The sequence below is a fragment of the Falco cherrug genome, chromosome Z (assembly GCF_023634085.1).
Source record: "Falco cherrug isolate bFalChe1 chromosome Z, bFalChe1.pri, whole genome shotgun sequence".
Classification (NCBI taxonomy): Eukaryota; Metazoa; Chordata; class Aves; order Falconiformes; family Falconidae; genus Falco; species Falco cherrug.
In genome coordinates this window covers 37,865,895-37,878,030 of record NC_073720.1, presented here as the reverse complement: position 1 = coordinate 37,878,030, position 12,136 = coordinate 37,865,895, and the positions used below count along the sequence as shown (strand labels likewise).

Genomic DNA, 12,136 nt, shown 5'->3' with positions numbered 1-12,136 from the left:
TCACCTTTTCCAAGGAGGTTGAGCGGTAATGCACTATAGGACTCAGACTGAATAACGAAGGTAAATACATTTGAACAGTAGAACTAGATTGTCACTGTCCTGTCGTTTAACCCCAGCCACCAGCTAAGTACCATATAGCCAACTCGCTCACACACTCCCCCCGCCCCCTGGAGGGATGGTGAGGAGAATCAGGAAAAAGGTAAAACCTGTGGGTGAAGGTAAGAACCGTTTAGTAGTTTAAATGAAATTAAATTAAATATAATGATGATAATAATATTGTAATGAAAAGGGAGATGGCAAAAACAGAGAGGGAAATAAAACCAAGACAGACAAGTGGTGCGCAGTACAATTACTCACCACCCTCTGACCGATGCCCACCCAGACCCCCAGCAGGGGATCCCCCAGGCAGGCCCAGGCCAACTCTCCTGAGCTTTATATACTGAATATGACGTTCTATGGCATGAAATACCCCTTTGGCTAGTTGGGGTCAGCTGTCCTGGCTGTGTCCCCCCCGGCTTCTTGTGCCTCTGCTCACTGGCAGAGCATGGGAGACTGAAAAGTCCTTGACTTGAGTAAGCACTACTTATCAACAACTAAAACATTAGTTTATCAACGTTGTTCTCATACTAAATTCAAAAGCACCACACTGTAGCAGCTACTAGGAAGAAAATTAACTCTATCCCAGCCAAAACCAGGGCAGTATCCACACCTTATGCTGTACCATTTATGTCATACCCGGGTCCCACACTTTCCAAAACACCATCAGCTTTCCTGCCGTTTGATATGTACACACAGATAGTGTTCCCTTAGTCTGTGGGCCACCTGATGGCATCTGTTCAGTTCATTTAGTCCATGACTTTGGGTTCCATCTGTATAACAGTCTTTCAGGGCAGTAAAGTTGGTGTGTTCCATGCTGAAGCCAATTCTGATTCCATCACTGCTGCCCTTGTCTGGTTTTCATCAAAACTCACTCTTGATTAATCTGGGTGATTTTTACTGTAATACCCTTGATATGGTGACTGAAAGGGAATTGGGTTCAGATTCCCAAATCTGGAGTTTGGGGATGGATTCCACAAGGCACCCAGAGTAGTGATATGCATCAGCTACCATAAAGTGAAAATAAAGTGTTATATAGCAATTGCTATTACACAGTTTAACTCATTGGCCATTCTCACCCAAACTGAAATCCCCTTGAGGTATGCATGAGTCTTACCCATCTGAGTGCATTACTCACCAAGTGCACCCACATCTTTGAGCAAAAGCAGTCCCATGGATGGGTTTTCCTTTGCCTGAGGCAGGAATAACCCAGACTGCTTTCTGTAGTATATTTCTTATGTGCACTGCAGGAACTTTATCCCCTTCCACAGTACATAAACATTCTGGATGGGTAGGGCTAGCCTGACAGGCAGGTCCTTTAGCGTTGACTAACCAGGTGGCTTTTGCTAGATGTGCATCCCAACAATTGAATGTCCTATCACCCATTGTTCTCAGTGTAGTCTATTGTATTCTTTGATTTTTCCAGAGGCAGGTGCATGATAAGGGATGTGATATACCCACTCAATACCATGCTCTTTGGCCCAGGTGTTATGAGGTTGTTTTGGAAATGAGCCCCGTTGTCTGACTCGTTTCTTTCTGGAGTACTGTGTCCCTGTAAGACTGACTTTTCAAAGACCAGGACAGTGTTTCAGGCAGTGTTGTGAGGCAGGATAAGTCTCCAGCCATCCAGTGGTTGCTTCTGCTATTGTAAGCACATGGCTCTTACCTTGGCAGGTTTGTGGGAGTGTGATACAATCCATCTCCCAGGTCTCCCCATATTTATATTTCAGTCATTGTTCTCTGTGCCAGAGAAGCTATAACCACTGGGCTTGCGTAATTGCAGTGCATGGTGCATGCTCATGAATGACCTGTGCAGTAGTACCCATGGTCAAGTCCACCCCTCTATCACAAGCCCATTTATATGTTGCATTTCTTCCTTGCTGGCCTGAGGTGTCATGGGCCCACCAAGCTATGAATAATTCACCCTTCTGCTGCCAAGCCAGATCCACCTGAGCCACTTAAATCTTAGCAGCCTGATCTACCTGCTGGGTTTTTTTATGTTCTTCAGTGGCCCCACCTTTAGCAACAAAAAGGACTGTCGTGGTTTAACCCCAGCCAGCAACCAAGTACCACGCAGTTGTTTCCTTACTCTGCGCCCCTAACCCCTGGGTAGGATGGGAAGAGGAGTCAAGAAAATGGTAAAACCCATGGGCTGACGTAAGACTAGTTTCATAATTGAAATAAAATGTAATAATAATTGTAATGGAAAGGGAGACAAGAAAAAGAAAAAAGATAAATAAACCAAAGACAGACAAGTAATACACAATACAGTTGCTCACCACCCACTGACCGATGCCCACCCAGACCCCCAGTAGCGATCAGCACGCCTGGGGCCAGCTTCCCCCAGTTTATATACTGAACATGACATTCTGTGGTACGGAATATCCCTTTGGCTAGTTGGGGTCAGCTATCATGGCTGTGCTCCCTCCCAGCTTCTTGTGCTCATGGGCAGAGCATGGGAGACTGAAAAGTCCTTGATTTAAGAGTCAGTGCTACTTATCAACAACTAAAACACTGGTGTGTTACCAACGTTATTCTTATACTAAATTCAGAAACAGCACTGTAGCAGCTACTAGGAAGAAAATTAACTCTATCCCAGCCAAACACAGGACACACTGGAAACCTCATTGAGCACTGGCATTTTGCTGGGAAACTTCTTGATCATAAAGTATTTAATTATCAAAGGCTTCAGAATTTTTTTTCTTTTCATTTTTGATTTGGCTTTCATAAGTGTCCGGTCAAAATCAGGTGGGCTCTAGCATTTGGTGTGTAGACTTTTTTTGCAGGAATCAACTCAACTGTAAAATGACCAACACACAGTGTAGGCTAATAACTTGCACTTACGGTATGCTGTTTTATTAAGCTGTAAAGTTTAGGATAATTGGTTTCAAATGCTTTCAACAATGAAGTTACTCATGAGCTTTATATATTTTTACAAGAAAAACATAGGGGTTGCAATACAATTGCTGATTTGCTCTCAAGGTCTGTAGTGTTACAGAGCCGTATTGTTCTATCTGTAGACAATTGCAACTGTAAGATTAATAAGAAAAGTCTGTCATATTAATTGGAACTGAGTGAACTGGAGAAGCAGGGAAAGAAACAAGAAACATTTTTATAGCATGCAAAAGTCCCTTAAAAATTGCAGGCATGGGAAAAGCCTCAGCTGGAGCCATAACAAGAAAATACATTAAGGCAGTGGTCTGAGTCCATAGGAAGCATGCTTCTTTAGTGCAAGCACTCACAAAAGAACATACTTATTAGATTTCCTTGTGTCACTTTTCTTTGCTATCACCACCCACAGCGGCAAGACTCCAGTTGAATTTAATGAAAGCTGTTTTCAACAAAAAAACCTGTTTTTTCTTGTGGAATTGCTTATCTCAGGCAATGACCCAATAAACCAGATATTTGTTGCTGAAACAGTTACTGCTTTTGTTCTAAGAAGACCAGAAGACATAGTGCACTGCTAAGAATAATTCCCTGGTGCTTACACTGCTCATAATTCACATCCTGTGTAACTTTTTTTCTTTCAAAGATTGAAGCTTTAAAATACCGGACTGTACAGTACATCTCCACGTTTGTAAAATTGATGATATATAACAAAGGAAAAGAGTGCATGAATGAAGATTTAATGATATCATACTTTAAACAAGCTCTTGAGTTTAATATAAACAGATTTTTCTATGTTTTTGAGCTTAATGTCTCCTCTCCATTTAGTTTGAATGAAGCATGAAGTGTACGTTAATGGAGATTTAATAAATGTTCATTAGCCTCTGTGTGAGATCTGGTTCTACTAGTAAGGAATACTCCTTGGTGTGTTTTTTCCTCCTTAATGTGATTGTAATCATTATGTGTCCCTGTGGAAGAGAAAGCCTGTCTAAGCATCCAAAACAATGGTCCTTCAAAACAGTTTTTCCTGCTCACTGGTACATAGTTTTTCTGTTTCAAGCAGTTGTACCAAGATGTTTCAATCCCAGTTTCACAAAAGGTGCCAGTGTCAGCATGGGGTGCATCAGGAGGAGCGTGGCCAGCGGGTGCGGGGGGTGTCCTGCCCCTCTGCTCTGCCCTGGTGAGGCTGCACCTGGAGTGCTGTGCCCAGCGCTGGGTTCCCCAGTTCAGGAGAGACAGGGAGCGACTGGAGAGGGGCCAGCGGGGGGCTGCCAAGGGGGTGAGGGGGCTGGAGCATCTCCCTCATGAGGGAAGGCCGAGAGAGATGGGCCGGTGCAGCCTGGAGAAGGCTGAGAGGGGATCTCATCGTGCATACAGGTATCTTCAGGCCGAGTGTCAGGGGGACGGGGCCAGGCTCTTTTCCTGGTGCCCAGTGACAGGACAAGGGGCAGCGGGCACAAACTGCAACACAGGAATTTCCATGTGAACGTGAGGAAGAACTTCACCTCGAGGATGACAGAGCCCTGGGACAGGCTGCCCAGAGAGGCTGTGCAGTCTCCTTCTCTGGTGACATTCAAAACCCACCTGGACGCCATCCTGTGCAAGCTGCTCTAGGCAAACCTGCTTTAGCCGGGGGTTGGACTAGGTGATCTTCTGAGGTCCCCTCCTGTGTACAGGAATGCACAGAATCCTGACGACTCTGTGATTCCTCTTTGTCTACAGTGAGAGACCTGTACTCCCAATGTGTGTGTTTTAACATCTTCCCATACCTGTTTCATAAATGGCTGTGAAAAGCGAGTAATTACAGTGAAAATGCCATCTTAATGGTTCTGATTCCAGAATTTGCAGTGCTGATGGTGTGGGGATGGACTGTCTTCACCTTAACCATTCGATTCACTCTAGGGAAAGTTCAGCTAGTGCAGTGGGATGTGAAAAGAGACCATACACTTAGCTGCCAACTGCTCTTCCACAGTTGTACAGCATGTCCTGGGCAGAGTGGAGTGTCACAACTGCCCTGCTGAGTCTCAGCAAAATTACTGTCACCCAGCTTGCTGTACAGTAGTGGACTTGCTGCAGTTGAAGACAAAAGAGTAAGCTCCATGATTCTCCTGTGCCTATTTGAACCTGCAGTTCTTTTTATTAAGCTTGTTTTTGAGTAACATGTACATTGGCAGTGAAAAACAATTTTTGTTTCTTCCAGTACTCAATCTGCAGTGAGCCTTTAATTGAGTTATCCAACCCAGGTGCCAGTGGGTCCTTATTTTTTGTAACTAGTGATGACGAGTTCATCATCAAAACAGTTCAACACAAAGAGGCTGAGTTTCTTCAGAAGCTCTTGCCGGGTTATTATATGGTAAGTAATAGAAAACTATATTTTACCTGTGTTTTTCCTGTTCCGTGTCACACTTCTGAGGATTCAGTTTCATTTATTGTCTTTTAATCTTTCATTGGCTTTATCCATGTTTTTCATAATATTTTTGACATTTTTTATCTGTCTTTCAACTTTATACCCACACACCCATCAGAAAGAATAAATATAAATCAAGAATATATTTAAGATGATGGCTGTTCTTTTAACATTCAAGATGAAGCTGAATGTCATCTTTTGATTTGATACCAAACTTTGCTTCTAATCAGCTAGTAACAAAAAAAAGTTTTTGTTACTAAATTTCTAATTGAACTTTTTTTCTCAAAATTTTTTGTGTTTGTCTGCCCTCTGCATTTCACTTAGAGTGGACAAAGGAACTAGGCTGGTCAGTTTCACTTTTGTTTCTGGACTACTTCTAATTTCCATTTCTCATGTGTTAAAACAAGTATGTAAAAAATATTTTTATCATATCATTTGTTCAAAACTTTATTTTTAAGTAGAACTTTTTGAGGGCTAATGCTAAGTCAATTGTATTGTTTTATGTGTGTCAGTCATCAGAAGGGGAAACCATGGCTCCAAAGTAAGTAGAAATTGTCCTTTTTTTAAACAAGTCACCCATACATATGAACAGATTCTGAGTATTAGACCCATGACTGACTGTCTTTTCTTTTTTTTGCTTTCTTAAGTAAACACTTGAAAAGTTACCCTCTCACTTGCACTATAAATGAGGAATATTGTCATTCTTACACTAAAATAATGTGGATTCATGTTTCTTTTAAAAAAATTGTGCACTGACAGCATCAGAAGGAGCTATGGTGCCACATCATTTGTTGTTTTTTCTAATCATGATAATCAGTTCAGCATAAGTTTGAGTTATTATAAGTAAATATAAGGCCACTTTGCTTTGTTTATGGGAACTTTATTCTCACTGCTGCCATATGGAAGGGTTTCCAAAGTGTAAAACTAATTTAATCACTGTGATTATTTCCTGTGAAAGTACTTTCTTCCCATAGTTCTGTGTTGTGACTTAGTAATCATGTAAGACTTGAAGTAGTTTTCCCCTTCTTCCTTTTTCATGCCAAAACCTGACAGAAGTTGTATTCAGGGGGATTTTCTCTCTCACCTCTTCTTGTCCTCTCTTAGTTAGGTTTTTGACTGTTGTAGAATTTGGATTATTTCACACTTTTCTGTTCTGATGTTCAGTTGTGGTTTTGTTATGACCTCACATTCCTGTGGAGACAGCTTGGTCATTTGGCCCTAACCTTCAATGTGAAAAGCCTCATGAAGACAGGGGTTCTGTTTTTCAGAATCCAAGTCAAGGTAATGAGAACTACATTTGAGCCAAACTCCTTCCAGCAGGTTGAATGCAAAGGTTGTTCAGGTCAGAAAAAATAAATTAAATCTTCGGGATGCTTTTAGGTTTGGCCCAGTCTGCTCTTTCATGGGATGTGAGAAAGAGAAACCTGACATAAATGCAGTTATTGCTTTGTTCTTGGCATATATAAGCTCCTGGCAAAAAGGTGGTGTTTATGCTAGCTTTCTGAAATACAGACCCACAAAGAGAATCAACTGGTCAAAGAAACTATCCTGAGTAGGAAAACATGCACAGTTTTCTTGATATTTGTGAATGCCCTTTGGTATTAAAAAACCCAACATTCTTAAGCATGGAATTTTATTGAAAATAAATATATTTAACAATATCTCTTTTGTTGTAGAATCTGAACCAGAATCCAAGGACTCTTCTGCCCAAATTTTATGGGCTGTACTGCGTTCAGTCAGGAGGCATTAATATTAGAATTGTTGTAATGAACAATGTTTTGCCGCGAGCCTTGAAAATGCATTTCACATATGACTTGAAAGGTTCCACATACAAACGGAGAGCATCAAGAAAAGAAAGGGAGAAGTCCAACCCTACATTCAAAGACTTGGATTTCTTGCAAGACATGCATGAAGGGTTGTATTTTGACTCTGAAACACACAGTGCACTAATGAAAACACTGCAGCGGGATTGTCGAGTGAGTAAAAGTTACTGACTATTTAAAACTTCTGTGTTCACATCTGTTCTAGTTTTACCTCAGCAAAACAGAGAGCAGGACGTGGCTCTGTATGTTGTTCAACCTCTGTTCCTTTTCCATGTAATTTAATTACAAAAAAACTGTGGATGCCAAAGCACTTGATGAAGCCCACATTTTAGTTAAGCTATTGAGATCTGTGAACATAGAATCATAGAATGGAATATCGTGAGTTGGAAGGTATCCACAAGAGTCATAGAGGCTAACTCCTGGCTCCACACAGGGCAATCTGAAAGTTAAACCCTTCTATCTAGGAAGGTTGACCAAATACTTCTCGAACACTAACAGGCTTGGGGCCACAACCACTTCCCTGGGGAACTTGTTCCAGTGCTTGATCACCGTCTCAGTGAAGAACTTTTTCCTAATACCCAATCTGAACTTCCTTGATGCAGCTTTAAGCCATTCCCTCGCTTCCTATCACCAGGCATCAGAGATCAGCACCACCTTTTTTTCCCCCCTTCATGAGGAAGTTGTAGACAGCAATGAGGTCACCCCTCAGTCTTTTCTCTAAGCTGAACAAACCTAATGTCTTCATCCGCTCATCACAGGTCGTGCCCTCTAGTCCTTTCACCATATTTTTTGTCCTTCTTTGAACACATTCTGGTATTTTTAGATCCTTCTTATATCATGGAGCCCAAAACTGCACATAGTGTTTGGGGTGAGGCCACAGCAATGCTGAGTATAGTGGAACAATCACTTCTTTCAACCAGTTAGCTATACCATGCTTAATGCGCCCCAGGATATGGGTTGGCCATTCTGGCCACCAGGGCACATTCCTGACGATTGAGCTTAGCGTTCCGCACAGCCTCCAGATCCCTTTCTGCAGGGCTGTCCCCCTGGTTGTCTGTACATCCAGGATTACGGTGATCCATCCGTGGAAATACAGATGAATATAGGAATGTTATCCAGTAGAGGTTGGGTTTTTTTTTAATATTCTTGTTCTTGCTTTCTATTAGTTTGGAGATTTTAACAATTTTTTTCTGGGGCGGAATTAGCCCTGTGGTACCATTGTTACATATGATAAACTATACGCAGAGCTGCAAGCTCAGTCCTGCTTCGGTAAGACTGCCTCTTTTTAAGTTAACAAGAGCTAGGAAACTGAATGGGGGAAGCGTGTCTAGTGGCAGCAGTCTTACTTCTGGAGGAAAGTAATTTTTTCCTCAACTGAAAGGTAATGCTTTAATGTCCACATAACATTCTCAAGGCAGAAGAAGGATGAGTGCCATTGCGCTTTGAGACAACCTTGGTGAATGGAGTCATTGCCTCTTGTAAACAGGGAGAGTTGTTGTAAAATGGATTTTTTTCTGTAGCAAAGGTAAGAAAATATAAAGTAGGAAAAAGGGGAGTTATCCAGGTCTCTCAGAGTTTCAAAAGATTCACAGGGCTTGTGGAGAGAAGAGATTGACTTTGAGGGCAGTCCTGAGGGTTTCATAATAAAACAGCAGAATGGGCAGACTGAACTCATCACATAGAAGAGGCATCCTGAACATCAGAGCATGTTGTTCACTGCCACCTGTGGTGCAAGATGGAAAGCATTGGTTTTGCACATGAATAGTACATTCTGTTTAATTATCACAGAAGTCTGCAATGCCTTGTGCTTAGTTTGCAAAGCTGGGTGACCTAATGCTCAGCTGCATGTTCAGTGTGAGACATTTATCTAACACCACACATTGTTCTTTCTGTAGCCTCTTGCAGTGAGTGTTTCCTGATCTCCTGCCATGTGTGATAATGCAGAATGCATCAGTATGTCACATCTGGGGATGTGGATGCCCTTTTGTGCATCCCCCCCACTTGTTGAAGGTTACTTACCCAGTTAAAGCCTGGGGGGATCTATTGTATAGAAAATAATAAACAGAATTTAAAGGAGGGAACTGGACTGAAGAGTTAAAACAAGAATCAATCATTTAATTGTTATGTATAAAGGGGACTCTTACTGGTTCTCTGAAAGTACAGCTAAATTCTTGCAGCATGTTATTTGAATGCTGAACTTGCGTTTTTCAGTTTCTAAGTTTAGATAAACAACTCTAAAGTTAGTGTGGAGTTCTTAAAGGCCCAGCTAAATCTTAATATTATTGAAAGAAAAGAAGAAAATTATTTTTAAATAATCAGTGTATATACATAAATGCACATATATATTGTATAGTATGTGTATGTGTCTGTCCGTAGATAAATATAAACACTGAATGTTACACATATATGAAAAAATTAACTGGCTTTCTTTTTCTATTCAAATAAGTTTTATTCTTTGTTGTAAAACAAAGAGAGCAGACAGTATTATCTTTCACACAGCTGAATTTGCTCAACAGATGAGGTTGGATCTGACTAGCTGCCTTTAGAAGGAAGAGAGATACTCCAATCATTCTGAGAAAAGAACATCAGTTTTCTCACTGCTTGTTTCTGCCCCTATGCTATTTGAATGGCTACTTGGTATGAGTGATGACTGACCTTGACTTCCAGGGCTTCAAAACTTGTCATCTCTTTTTCCTCTTACTCTGAAATGAGAAAGTTAGTGTAGGCACTGAAATTAAAAATCCATTAAGGAGAGGAAATTTTTGATCTTGCCAGTTTTTCAGGACTAAGAAATTCTCTTCTCTGTTGCTTCTATTTGGATTATATTTTCATTGTTCATGTTTGTAGTCAGAATCGGTAAGAAGTGCTTTTTTCCTGCTTCTTTAATATAAATACCCCCAGCTGGTAGCTCTTCTCCTCCTTAAGCTCCATCACAAAGTGCAGAGGCCTGGCAGAACTTGCTGGTGACAACAAAGGCGGCACTGGAGACCTGCTGTCATCTGTGTCTGCTGTCACTGCATTACCCGCCCCATTCAGCAATGGGCCCACATTTTCCTTGGTCAGTCTTTTACCGCTAATATAGCAGTAGAAGCTTTTCTTTGTGCCCTTAACTTGTGCAAGTCTTAACTCTGTCAGAGCTTTGGCTTCCCTGGCAATAATTGCCATCAGCCAATGTTTTTCAGTTCCTCCTTTATAGCTTGTCTGTCCTCCCCCATCCTGTATGCTGCCTTTTCACATTCAAGCTGTGGCTTCCTTGCTTAGCTGAGCTGGCCTCCTGATACATCTCCTGAGCAGACACGCAGCTCCCTCCCCAGGGAGAGGTAGTAACGGGTACGGCAGCGGTGGTGGTCCGCTGCTGGAGTATCAGTTCTTGTCTGTCACACCTTCCTGCAGATGTGATGAGAAGATGCATGATCTGCTCAATTAGAGGATGAAGCTCTGTGGCTAGTGTGATCTGTTGTGGGCTGGTGCCTCCAGTAGCCACTCCAGATTGTCTGCTTTGGGACAGGGTACAGATTGATAGCATCATCCAGCTCCTGTGTCCCCTGCATGTTACGTTCACACTCAAGATGACAGGGTCTGACAGCTCTGCTCACAGACCCTTTTGCACTTTTTGCACCTTTGCTAAACCAAGGAGTATAACGTTACAGTGTTCCAAAGGATGTAATATTCCTGAGTTTATCATACATACAGTGCACACAATTGAAAATTTGAACTAGCTTTCAAGTTCTGGACTATTGCTGAGGCTTGCTACAGCTATACTATCCTTGCTACTGGAGTTACTGGGGTGAGTGGGGAGGTGGAGAGGGAAAGAAGACAGGGACACACTACAGGCAGATAGTACTAAAAATAAATCAACTCACTATCCTGAATAGCTTTCCTCAAAATCTTTGCTTTGAAGCCTTATTCACTTTAGAGTGCTTTAATTTGTAAATCCAATGTGCCAATGTATTTTGTATAATGATAAATACTGAGAGTATTAAAAGGTATTTTTAATAGGTGTGATTTATTTTTAGTAGTCATGCTGTTAGCTACTCTGATCATTGTATAGAATTATGAATTATTTAAGAATAGAGCAGATTTTCCAATTTCCAAATAAAGTTTTTATTATAAATATTAACAGAAACTGTTCTGCTCCTGAATGAGTCCAAAAATTAAAAGCTTTATGGCAGATAAGCAAATACTAAGTAAAAACAACTTTTTTTTTAGTACAACCATTAAAGACAGTTTAAAGTGCATCTGGTGATTTGTAAAAAAATTTTTTTTAAGGTGCAGAAAATTAAGCTCCACATCAAACTTAGCTGCTGTTGTGTTTTTTTATAAACACAGTCCTGCAGAAATTGTTCCTCTGTGGAGAAATACTTAAGTGGGGCAAAGGGTAAGCTATGGCATGTCTTTTGATAGTCTCATATTAGAAAAGAAGATAGAGTTTTATAGAGGTGCTTGCCAAAAATTACTGTAGGAAAGGTACAGCAGCACACCTCATCAGAATATGGTCCAGTGGCTTGATTATGAAAACACTTTTAATATCCTCCCTGTAATCCCTTAAGGTACAGAAGAACTGGTAACTGCTTATTAAAAGAAGGAAAGAAAGAAGTCCCTTTTAAAACTGATAGTGTCATGGTTATACAGAGATACTATTCTACAAACTGTTTCTCATCTAGTTAACTAACAAAGCACATGAATATAACTTCAAACAACTTTAAAGGGAATTTCAGGAGAACTGATAATCACAGGATTATGTATTTCTCAGTCTTTGCTTCACATGCTCACACAGAGAAAGTATGTTCTTGAATTTCAGCTAGTCATATGCAGGAATTTGGGGTATTCTATTAAAAATAGCCTGGTTGTGTTTTTCCCTTCCCGTCTGCTGCTGAATCCAAGAGAAAAGACAATTGAAAAGGGCTAAAAGGAGGAGTGCATG

The 12,136-nt window shown here is 41.0% G+C and overlaps 1 protein-coding gene across 4 annotated transcripts in view; it reads left to right on the top strand.

The window, feature by feature from the left end:
* The window catches only part of PIP5K1B (phosphatidylinositol-4-phosphate 5-kinase type 1 beta), a 122,852-nt gene that overhangs the window by 67,839 nt on the left and 42,877 nt on the right, over positions 1–12,136 (top strand). For 3 of the 4 annotated variants that reach the window (XR_008730389.1, XM_055699898.1, XM_055699897.1), the window contains 2 exons: positions 5,183–5,335; positions 7,066–7,365. Coding sequence is in view for 3 of the 4 variants with exons in the window: in XM_055699898.1 (XP_055555873.1) it covers positions 5,183–5,335; positions 7,066–7,365 (453 nt within the window). In the remaining variant the exon portion in view is untranslated. The remainder of the gene's footprint in view (positions 1–5,182; positions 5,336–7,065; positions 7,366–12,136) is intronic. The other variant, XM_027811986.2, reaches the window with a different exon arrangement.